At 42.4% G+C, this 12803-nt stretch overlaps 1 protein-coding gene across 2 annotated transcripts in view; it reads right to left on the minus strand.

Moving 5' to 3' along the window:
• Positions 1-12803, minus strand: part of GRK6 (G protein-coupled receptor kinase 6) — a 36867-nt gene that overhangs the window by 12138 nt on the left and 11926 nt on the right. For both annotated transcript variants that reach the window (XM_066591165.1, XM_066591166.1), the window contains exons 5-10: positions 11057-11157; positions 10805-10897; positions 9611-9674; positions 5369-5509; positions 1617-1807; positions 302-339 (exon numbers count right to left, since the gene is read on the minus strand). In XM_066591165.1, coding sequence (XP_066447262.1) covers positions 302-339; positions 1617-1807; positions 5369-5509; positions 9611-9674; positions 10805-10897; positions 11057-11157 — 628 coding nt within the window. The remainder of the gene's footprint in view (positions 1-301; positions 340-1616; positions 1808-5368; positions 5510-9610; positions 9675-10804; positions 10898-11056; positions 11158-12803) is intronic.

Here is a 12803-nt window from a genome sequence, read left to right on the forward strand (position 1 = left end):
ATCACTTGTCAAATCATCATGTAGCAACCTTTCATTGATGTACTGATGTAGCAAAGTTTAAGATGATATTTAACATGTTCTAACTTGTTGGCCCGCAGTTTGTTTACCCTTACAATTACTTTGCAAAGGCTTTTGTTGTGTTCAAATAAGAGAATAGCCTTTTAAAGGCCTAGATTTTCCAGGGAAACACGAATAGTGACCTATTCTGAGGGTAGGTCATCACTTCTCTTAAAATATACGTTTTTGGGCCAATTTCCTCTTTAAACTATAGCAGTATATAGTAAACTGTACTTTTTCTTACCATGATCATCCAGCAAAATATTTTCTGGTTTCAAATCCCTGTTTAAAAAAAAAAAAAAAAAAAAAAGACGAAGTTTCAGTCAGTCAGTCAGTTGATGGACCTCTATCCCTAGCCATGTTTCAAGGTTCTATTTTGGACATTGACTTACCAGGTGGCTACCTATAGGTGGCAATAGGGAGACTGTTTTCTTTCTTTCTTATGCAGGAGAGCGATTTGCATACTTTTTCATAGGGAGCATTGCCCTAAAAGCAAATTCCATGCCCCCCCTTTCTAAAGCTTATTCGCCTCAGTATAGGTTTGGCAGTTACCGAATAATCATCTTTTTTTCCTCACTAGTGGGTTAATACCTGCAATTTATAATCACTCTGCTCTGGCTGTAATAGAAAGAAGCTCTACATGCATGGACATCCTGGGGAGACTTCTGTTTATACACAACAGCCAATCAAAGGCCTCAGAGCTGCAGGGAAGAGAGGGAGCAGCCTGAACCAATGATCAGACGGGAAGCGGGTCTCACTGAGCCAATGAGGAGAATGGGGTTGCATCTCAGACTACTTCAAACTCCCTGCAAACACTGAAGCTAAGTCGTAGTCACAGATCATAGCATTGTCTGATGCCGAAGAGCTAAAAAGTAGCCAAGCAGCCAGGTTTGATCAGAGGAAAGATAAACAGCAGGTAATGGCCTTCTGTAGGTACTGACCTGCACATTATTTTGAGCTTTAGACTAGACAGCTGCTTTAGGCTGCATGCAAATGGGTGGGTTGGATTCTACATGTGGGAGCCCACACCGGAATCCGACCCTGCGCCCAGCTGGCATCCGTGCATACCTGCTTTTGTTCTTCTCTATCTGTACTGCAGATGGTCCGCGCAGCTCGTCGTCGGACATGGGTAGTACAGATTTTTTTTTTAACTCCTGTTTTTCCTGAGGTATCTGCGGCCCGCCCGCAATGTCAATTGTGGATGGGCCATGGGTCGGACGGCTTCCATTGACTTCAACGGAAGCCATCCGTGCAGGAACTACAGTCAAATGGAGCATGCTGCAATTTTTCATCCTCGAGTGGAAACCACAATTGGTTTCAGCTCGTGTGCATGAAGAAGCATTCTTCCATAGCATGCCATGGAAGGTTATTGCTGCAGAACCCGGAAGCGAATGCCCACTCCAGATTGCTCAGCACAAATCCGCCTGTGTGCATGAGGCCCTAACGCATCTACCAGCTGGACCTCCATATGGACAATCGGCACTTTTTAAGAGCATCTGGGAAGGCCGCTAATTTCTATGCTAGTCAACGTGATTAATTGAAAGCTATGTAATCATTACCTATATACTATTCTCTCTTCATGTAGATCCTGAAGTCCGCAGCAGATTTCAGCAGCATAAAATACGGCTCGTTCCAGATCAAATCCAGCCTCACCCATGTGATAAATGTGAAACTTCAGATCTCCACCATTCATTAGTGTTAGCACCAGACACAGAGCATCCTTTGTCTCATATGCGTAGGCTAGACTGACCTGCGGTGTAAATGGGACAGGGTAAGTAGTTCACGAGCAGAAATATTTCAGCTTGACTATTACATGTAACGTCTAACATTGTAGAGCACCTTAGTGACACTGGTATATAGATGTAGTGTGCAGCACAAAAGGGTTTCTCATGTCACACAATCCATTGTTCGATCAGGATGAGTTATCACAATGCATCAAAGATCCAATTACAGAAGGTGGTGGTGGTGTTATGGCACGGCGGTGACAGGCGGAGGCAATAGTTTTTTTTTCATAAAAAATACATAACTTTTACTGAACAGAAGTGAACGTCACCTTTCCCCTTCATCGGAGGGCTCTGAGGACTTTACACATTACGAAAGTTCAACCGGAATTTCCCAACAATAGGTCTCAATCTCAGCCCAGCGAGGCACTTCAAAACTTCTTGTGACTGTCAGTCTTCAGCATAGTGCTGCATACTGTTCCTCCGGAGGTCCGCGGCATGCACAATCATCAGGGTCTCAATGCACCGGAGTTGCCAGAGTACAACAAATGACCCCACAGAATGCAGTACATGACTTCCATCTCCGATAACTTCTGCTTGGCATGCAGTGCCTCTATAAAGCGCCTTGCCACCCGGTACATACATGTTACACAGCACATTTACTATTCCTAGTACCTAAACCATTTCGTATTACACCACGCCCAGAACACTACTTCTCATATGTCGGGTACATAGCGTATGACATGTGGCGGCAGCAGCAAGTCACCTGTACATTAAGTCTGTGCCTTTGGAATCTATCAAATCTATTTAAAACATAGAAGGGTCTGCGTCTCAAAAATGGAGACGTCAGATACATACGGAGGTCTCTCTCATTAATACATCGTGGCTTAACTTCCGCATTACATCAGGCTCCAATATCATGTGTGACTCAACAGATGAGATTGCTGCACCCTCACATCTCATAAAGGGTACACATAACATTCATTAGTCGTAGTAATATACATGAATACGTAATGGCGACCAATCCTGCAAGGCTTTGCACTAAGTATTAACCCATTACGCCAAACTTCCCCTTTGAAGACAGCATTTCATAGTCCCTGAGAGTCTATATCCCACATCTGGGTCAGGAATTTTACTTTACACAGCCCCGGGACACGAAGACACTTTCATCCGTGCGATATCCCCTTCGCAGAGTATCAATCGCTCAGTCATGCTGGTCTTTCTCTCGTGCATGGACGGTCCTATCACACTTTGACATCAACACCTCAGTGCCCAGCATCTACAGGGAGGAAGACACCCTCTCCTTCAAAAGCACTGCAGGGTCCTTCATACCAGTGATTCAGCTAGTCTTCCATTCAACTGTCGCTTCGGCCCCTAGGTCATCATGGCCTTTTTGGCCTCTGGTTGTTGCACTCCTGGCAGCTCCTCACCTGCTGCATTCTATTAGCAACAATTTTTGCTTGTGTTGGAGCTCCCTCTTGTGGCCAACTTCGACTACAGTCTGTAGCTCAAAAATAGAGCTCTATTCAGAATGCCAAAGGATGGCCGATAGTAGCAATAGACTAAACTTTCACTCCAGAGCAGCCGAGAGCTACTGTAATTTGTAAGAGGGGAGCAGAGCATGGCACACCCCACTTACACAATAACCAACTCAGCTCTGCTACTTCTGTGTATGTCTTGGGTGTATTCTTCACATATTGTCCACATTATAGGAATATCTATATGGCTAAAGTCTAAAGAACAGGCAACAGTGCCCTCTATAGTTTGCTGTGCACAAAACAGGGTATTTCCATCCTTAAAAGAAATTGTCCAACAAACCAAGCTGTGCTTTTTCTCTTATTGCCCCTCTGGAAAATGAAAAATTTAAATATGGAGGTGAAAGTGTGTAGTAAGTCGTGGGGGGCTTTTACTCTGAATTCTAATAAATTCTATGAAACACCTTTGGGTTCCAAATACTCAACACCCCTCGATAAAATGCTTCACGGTTGTGGCTTCCAAAGTCGGTTGGCTTAGGTCAGCCAACTGCAAAATAAAGGAATCTCCAAAAAAACAGGGTTTGGAAATTTTCCTCAAAATTAGCAAAATTGTTTCTATCCTTCTAGGCTTTATAAGTCCTAACAAAATAGAAGGATGTTTACAAAATGTTGCAGACTTTTCTTTAACTATTTATGTGGTTGACCATCTGTTTTACAAGCAGGACAAGGTCTAAGAATTGCTAGTTTCCAAATTTTCTGTAAATTTTAGATTTTTTATAAATAAAACACAAAAACCATCAACCAAGGTTTACCACTAATATAGTGCGTCATGAAAAACAAACAATCCCAGAGCCACTTGGATAAAGTAAAAGCATTCCAAAGTCATTACCACAAAGATACACCAGGGCTAAAAAATGGGGCTGGGTCCTTGGAGGGTCAGAACTGCACAAATATCCTATCATTTTGTAGGCCTTATTTAGGATTCTTTTTTTAAATTAGCAACATGACCCTCTTTACAAAAACGAGAAGAATTATTTTCCCCGTCTTTTCTCATGAGGTTTAAAAGATATCCAGTACATAAATACGAATATTCCCTGTAATAACAAGCCCTCTAATTCTCCGTTGCACAGTGATTCCATATATGTGGACACTGTTTATTGCAGATGTTGCTAAAACACTGAGTGCAAAGACCATATTCTAGTTCTAAATGTACATTCCGGCTTTGACTTTACATGTAGCCGCTCTATACATCAAGGTACAAAACCTGTTTTATAAAAAAAAAGGCACAAAAGTGCAGTTGAGAGGGCTGGAGCCAAACAGCCGAATAGGTGATGACATGGAGGTAATTATTATATGTCTGGAGTAACGTACATTCTGCATGACGTGAATGTATTAATGCCCAAGCACCTGCCACCCACACAAAATGCGCTCACACACAATGTCTGGTGCACATCCACTCATGCACTATTTTGGGGAAAATATATTTTTTCATGTTTTCTAATTTTATTAATTTAGTTTTTTTCTACAATTTATTATACTTCTATGTAATATTTTTTTACACTTTTATTTTACACTTTAACCATTATACTTACATAATCAACTATACCATCAGCCATGTTTTCAAAGATACCAAAATACCCCTTCATCCCAACTGGCTTGGGGCAGACATCATCTTCATGATAATACATAGCAAGACTAACAGACATGTGACTAATTAATCAGAATTTTAAGGCTGTCATTTATGTTAGATCAATGTCAGCTGAATCTGCCGATTTTGGTGGGACCAGTCCGCCATCTAATGTGCAAAGGTGTATAGGGGGGTGTTCCAACTGATGGAAAATGACAGGGGAAAGAAAAATTGGGCTATTTGATTTCAACATGCTTTATTATTATGTGCATAGAGGAGATAAGCCATCTCCAGGGTATGGATGCTCAGTGGAGCATGCATATGTATGGTGAAAGGGGGGTTGTCGAAAGGAAAAGCTCTCATCTTGGCTTGTTTGGCCTACTGCCATCTAAGGTGTATGGCTGGCTTAAGGCACCAACCAAAACAATACTTTGTTATGTAATGCTACCATTGCCCTCCCCTGGACCTACAGATGGATCTGTACTTACTACAAACCTGCTGTTGACTCTCTCTAGGATCTGTTTTTCATTCAGGGCCATGGATTCCCCTTTCCTCTTTTTAATACGTTTCTTCTCCAGCTTCTTACAAGCATACATCTTTCCTGTTGCTCGCACTTGGCAGGCACAGACCTGGAGGAAAGAGGACATTTAATTTAGAAAGGCATTTATTTTAGCTTTAGATTAAACCTGGCACATTCATAGCAATTCCTATGAAGTCCTAAATTTCGATACGATGTCCGTACGCCAACTTCTATGGGTGACAGCACAAGAACAGAGAGCCAGATATGTATGCAAAGCACATTTCTAGACTCCTCAAGACCTGCCCTATATGCACCATAACATAGTTTATGGTCCTTACAGGCGAGATGACAGCTTCTCTTTAATTCTTAGTTTTTGCAGAGCTGGTGGGTGGAGACAAGCTGTAATGATGTCCCTATACACAGCACAGAAAAAAGTGGAGACTCTGCTCCCCTAGCTCTATCTCTCATATACAAAAAAAAGCAGCAAGGAGGACATTCTTGAGAAGCATCAGGCAGTGCAGATGTGGCTAAGCAGTGTGTCTCCCTACAACTCGATAGACCTCTATGGGTTGAAACTGTAATCTGATCTCTCTTTGTACGGACTTTTGTATATATCAGTATGAGTGATCAATACGGGAGGGAAAGAGGTGGTTGATCAATGTGGAAAGAAGCATTTCTGTAATAAAATTTTAAAGTTTCTTATCTTTAGTCAGATACATGTTTTCCATTCCCTCCTGGGGAGAGCTAGCTCACGGCATGACTGACTCACTAATATAAAAGTGTGATGAAAAGTTAGAAACAGACATGCATTTTTTATGATGCATTAGTTGTTGTATCTCTAGAACAATTCTCTATCTTGTAATACTCTAAAATAAAAGAATACATCCACTCTAAGTATTACAGGCTGATACAAGGAAGTCTGTCCTTTACTTAGACCACCCTCAGGAAATAGAAGACTGGAGAACAAGGATTAAAAGGCTGCCTTAAAGGGAATTGTCACTCTGTGGCATTTCAGAATAAATACACTTTGAAGTTTGCCTGTTTGACTCAACAACGGAGCTCTCGAGTCCATGAGAAGGTCACTCCGGGCTCTCCTCACCTGTAGCAAGACCACTGACAGCTATTTACCGTACACAAGACAGAAGAGAGCTGCCAGTCTTCATGGTGCGGGAAGGAGAGCTCACCTCTTTGAGCTGAGAGCTCAGTTTTTGAGTCAACTAGGCAAACTTCAAAGTGGCGGCACTGTGCAGATCTGTCCCAGATTCATGCTATCTGTGATTTGGGCAGCATGAATCAGGTGACTAGATCCCTTTAACACAAATAGAGGTGGCAGATCATTAGTAAATGCCACCAACGTCCAATCAGTATGGATCCAAACAGTATGAACCATGCAATTTAGTCAGAACAAATAATGCTTGTCATGCACTAGCGTCTTAAGTGAGCCAAACTCTTAAGGTTCTCTTCACTTCCGAACTTAAGCCTCTGTCACTAGTTCTGTCATAATTGTCGTAAACAATAGCGCAGTATGCAGCCCTATGTCTTGCTGGTAAAATAACGGACACCGTGATGAAACTCAATAGCCATCATTAGAAGTCAAGGGGACGCAGTTGGGGTCTGTCATGTGATGACTCCAGTTTTCTGCTCCTATGACAGAACAGAAAAGTGACATTTCCAATGTAGATGTGTGCATAGCCTAACCCTGTGACCTTCAGGTTCCGTCTTCGATGCATGACAGATGTCTTTGGTAAGATTTTCTGAACATATATTTAGCTTTCGTCATTTTACTCAGTTCAGAGGAAACTCATAAGAAGAACTGGCCAAAGGTTAGGTAATACGGTTCTCTAAATGATAAAGTAGATTATGGGGTCACTTCCTGCAATTTTTCTTCCAACCACAAGGAAGAATGAACTTTATTTATATAAGAGCCTATGGCCATGAACTCAGGCGGATTTGTACCATGAGGATTTCAGTTCCCTTGAAGAGTTCTGTTCATAGTAGTAGGATGATTCATTCTAGTAGCATTCTGTATAATGTCAGACTTGTGATCAATCTCTAAAATTCGCTCCTTATTTTACAAACTCCCTTTTGTACTTCTTGAAATTTTGAATGTCCCCTGGGAATACATTTAAATTTAACTCAAATGGATTATACAAAGTTACTACATAGGAACGCTTTACCCAGCATGATTTATGCCTTAGGGAAGAATGCCAACATGCACTTCTTTCATGCTGCCTGTAGTCGTACTTGAGAATTCGTATGAAGTAATGTGCTTTAAAAATTAGATTAAAGTTGTATTCTATCAGTTAACAAAAAAGTGTAAAAAAGTATACCTACAATAAATGTGCAAGCTTCATAGGTCATTAATGCCTTAACGCCACAGGACAGAAGTCTACATCCTGCCAGGGTGGTAGGAAACTTATGGCACGGGCTCAGAAGTGAGCCAGTGCCATCCCGCAGCAGGAGCCAGCTCTAACTGATAGCATTATCATAGTGATCAGAGCTTTTATGGTTCAAGATCCCTAGACGGACATAAAAATAAGAAATAGTGTAAAGAAAAACCCCTATTTTAGCACTTTCCTATCTGTAAAAGCAGCAAAAACACATACTTGGTATCATCGTATTCGTAACAACCTGTACAATATATTGAACACACTATTTATTCTGCACAGCAAAAAAACGTAGAAAAAAAAAAAAAAGAGGCATAATGCTTATTTTGTTCACTTAGCCTCCCCAAAAAAACACAACAGTGATCAAAAAGGCCATGTATACCCAAAAAATGGTACCACTAAAAACTCTAGCACGTCACACAAAAAAACAAACCCTCACAGAGCTCAGTCATTGGAAAAAAATAATAAAGTTATGGGACTTTGAATGCAACAATGTAAGAATGTTTTTCATTCCAAAAAAGGGTTTTGTGCAAAAGTGGAAAAACCTAAAAAAAAATTTGTAATAATTGTCAGAATTGTACAAGCCGCAGAAAATCATCATGTCATTTAGGGCTTACTTACACAAGCGTAAATCAGACGGCGTTTTCATGGACGGCTTACACCTCCATCTAAGCATTTCCCCCCTTCCCTCCCCCTCACTGTCTCTCTGCCTCTCTTCTCCACTCTGGCGTTTGCAATGGGAGTGGCCCGGATAAGGGTGAAGGTAAGCTAAGCTCTGTCCTGCTCACTCCCATTGCTGGCTATGGACAAGGAGTGGGGAGGGCCCGGTAGCTTAGCTCCGCCTCTGCCCCACCCACTCCCATTGCAAACTGCTCAGAGGGGAGGAGAGAAGCAGAGAGTCGGTGAGTGGAATGGAAGGGGGGGTGGGGGGGGGGACCTGCTCAGATGGAAGTGTATACAAGTTTTACAATACAATATATGTACCCAAAACTGTCACCAATAAAAACTACAGTTTGCCACACAAAAAAAAAAAACAAAAAAACCTCATACGGCCATGTCGACAGAAAAAAAAAAAAAAAAAGTTATAGTTGCGTCCTGGTCAAAATATGCCATGTCCTTAAGGAGTTAAAGGAGATGTCCCGCGCCGAAACGGGTTTTTTTTTTTTAAACCCCCCCCCCGTTCGGCGCGAGACAACCCCGATGCAGGGGTTAAAAAACCCACCCGCACAGCGCTTACCTGAATCCCGGCGGTCCGGCGTCTTCATACTCACCTGCTGAAGATGGCCGCCGGGATCCTCTGCCTTCGTGGACCGCAGCTCTTCTGTGCGGTCCACTGCCGATTCCAGCCTCCTGATTGGCTGGAATCGGCACGTGACGGGGCGGAGCTACACGGAGCCGCTCTCTGGCACGAGCGGCTCCATAGAAGACTACAGAAGACCCGGACTGCGCAAGCGCGGCTAATTTGGCCATCGGAGGCCGAAAATTAGTCGGCACCATGGAGACGAGGACGCTAGCAACGGAGCAGGTAAGTATAAAACTTTTTATAACTTCTGTATGGCTCATAATTAATGCACAATGTATATTACAAAGTGCATTATTATGGCCATACAGAAGTGTATAACCCCACTTGCTGCCTCGGGACATCTCCTTTAAGGCAATGAAATCTCGGTATGCCAACAAACAAAACAAAAGAGTAGCCCTCCGGGGTTCCAGAACAATTAGGCTCCAGCTAATAACATGAGATCGCTTCTGAGAATCAATGTTCAATGTGAGGAAGTGACATACGAAATACAGGAAGAGCAGAGCCAAGACAACCACCTTACCTCTCCAAAACCCCCTTTCCCCAGAACTCTATACTGACGAAATGTGTTCTTTGTAACTGGTTCCCTGTGGAAGAGGAATTAGAAGAATTAAATATATATAATAGACACTAAATGCATAAAAGTCTACACAGACACACGGCGCCACTCACTGAACAGAACAAGATAGAAGTGCTGCTACAAAACCTAGCAGGATCTCACCCAGTCGAAAACAAGTGGGGAAATGGAAGGAGGATTCATGCATGAGAAAGGAGGGAAAAAACAAAAAACAAAAACAAAACAACTATTCAGATCTAAAATAATAATCTGAACTGCCCATCATGATGAAAACCCAAATATATCAGCATGCAAAAAACACAAACAGCGATTAATATTTACTAATAAGGCTCGGGCTACAGAGCGACTTTAGCTGTGACACACATTGCCCACCCAAAGATCTCCGCATAGTCCCACCACATCACATCTTAGGGTCCTTTTACACATAACGATGCCCGACCTCGTCCCGGTGATGCTTGCTCTGCACAGGAGCGAGCATTGCTGACAGTGCGACCAGCAGGGCGGCGGAAGGAGAGTTCCCTCCCCGCTCTCCCATCGCCCCTCTCCATTCACTGTAAGCAGTGGCCGTTCAGTTTCAGCATGCTGTTACACAGACTGATTACCATTCAAACCCCTGTGGGAGAATGATAATGGTCTTGTGTAAAAGGGCCTTAAGACTATGTTCACACCTGCATTAGGGGATTCCATCATGGGAGCAGGAATGGAGAGTCCTCTGGCTAAATGGATTCATTTGATGATGGAACCGAACGGCACCAAATGGACCCATGAACTAGAATAGATTCCATGCGGTTTCTGTTCAGTTGTCGGGCATTTTACCAAACGAAGAAGTCCTTCACTCAGGACGTTTTCTTCTGGCATTTCATGTCAACATAGCCTTAATGTAAGTGAATGCAACCCTTAAATTGTAAGAAGTCCAACTCTGCTGCATTTCCTGCGATTGTCAGGTCACGGTAACTTGAGTGTGGCCACAATGACCTTCATTAGGATGCAATGTAGCAGGGCAATAGTGCAGTTGTTGGCCATGCAACATGTGTTGGGGCCAAAGTCATGGTGGAAACCTGACTTTGGCCCCAACACACATTGGGGCAGTGGCTTTTTACTTGCCCCATACTTCTATTTTGTTATATCCCCCTTGCTCACCTCTCCAGCCATTTCCATTGTAAAAAGCGGTTGTAATACTGGCTGTCCAGGTAATCTGAAAATGGAGCCATACTGAGGAAGTCATGGACAAGTCTGAAAAGAATGAAATGTTAGAACCATAAACGAAGGCCTCATGCTTCATCTTCACATGACCATTTTATAGGTTTGTGTCTAACCAGATTTCCTGCATCAATCTTTCCTTTCACGCTATGAAAAAAAATGACTGGAATTGTGTAGAACATTATAACTCACTTAGAACAGTCTTTAAAAAGTTCTTTGCAGGGATTGATTTCTAAACTGTCCTTGCATTTACCGACTAAGTGCTCAGGGACCTCCGTGATATAATCTTCACTCTGAGAGAAGAAAGAAACCATCATCAACACGCTTCATTTCACTCATTAGCAGTGGACTCTAGAAGATGTAAAATACAGGGGCTGGACAAAAGTATGGAAACACCAAAGCTGTAGTCTGCTTTTTCATCAGAACTCTACACAACGATTGTCTGGCTCATCACTCAACACACATTTCCGTCCACGCTGGAGTTTGTCGGATGCAGTTTTTCCAGTCTTACTGCATGCGGTCATAATCTTGGATATGGTGTCTCTTGATAGAGCAAAGACTTCCAGTACGTTTGCTACAGAGGCACCATATGGCACCAACAATTTGACCACATTGGAATTCCACCAGTTGTGCCATGACTGCCTCATAGCTGCGCAGATCGCTGTATCAAAGACGCTTACAATGTGTCGGGCTGTTATACAAATCATATAGAGCCCTGAAGGTTGCGAGTTCAATCCCCGCTTGGTTCAGGTAGCCGGCTCAAGGTTGACTCAGCCTTCCATCCTTCAGAGGTCAGTAAAATGATTACCCAGCTTGGTGGGAGGGGGTAATAAATAAATTACTTGAAAGCGCTGCGGACTAAGTTGGTGCTATACAAATAAAAAGTTAAAAAATTTACTGGTAGTATTGTGAAATATGATTTACAATCCCATGTAACTTAAGGCATGCATTTCGTATGGTGTTTCCATATTTCTGTCCACCTCTTGTAGATTACACTATACACCAAGGAGGACAAGACTTATGTAATAGAGAGTGAGGATTGGAGGATGCACAAGATGCATATTAAAACGTATAACTATATTATCATATTCTTTGACTTGTTGATGATAAATAAAATAAATTAAAATAATTAAAAAATAATAAAAAAAAACAATGGCCATCATCTTGTAGGTCAACGCTAGACTTCGAAATCTTGCACCCCATTGGAGGTCACATGCTAACGCTGGGCAATTTGACCACAACATATGCTATGAAGGGGTCAACTCGGAACGACTCTGTCGTACCAAGCATCGTTGGGCGGAAATCTCCGCCTGGATCACAATGTGGACGGTTGTTTATGGTGTCTGTCGTCAGAGCATTAATGTGGTTATCTGCTAAAATCTAAAGGCGACACAGTGGATGGGGGCATCACATGAGGAAAGCGCCAGACAAAAGTCGAATGCATTAGCCGATGACTCACAGAATATAGAAAAGGCTTCTCTTTATTTGTGCAGGACAAAGTGGATCTGGAAGACCAATACTGAATGGCTTCTTACACGCTCCAGCTTAGTGTATAAACCTATGAAATACGGGTGACCTAAGCAGCTAGAACAAATATTTACAAGTAGTATACAAAGAAGTTTAGCCGGGGCACTCCACAAAATAAGCCGAGGCTATTTACACAGCAGTCTAGTTCATCCTCATATAATCAAACACACACATGATGCAACAAAGAAGAGCCGAGGAGTACATTACTGTAATAACTACCCCGCCAGGGAGCGGAGAGGGGAAAGATCCATTACCAAAAATAACACCGCCACCTCTTAGATACTGTATGGCATATCTCATATATGTAGATCACATACAGTAACTTGTTGAAAGAGTGGAAGTTTTGTCATATGTATATTTATTTTACTAGTAACACGTTATTTTTGCGGCACAAGGATTCCTTCTTAACCCC

The sequence above is a fragment of the Eleutherodactylus coqui genome, chromosome 2 (genome assembly GCF_035609145.1).
Source record: "Eleutherodactylus coqui strain aEleCoq1 chromosome 2, aEleCoq1.hap1, whole genome shotgun sequence".
NCBI lineage: Eukaryota > Metazoa > Chordata > Amphibia > Anura > Eleutherodactylidae > Eleutherodactylus > Eleutherodactylus coqui.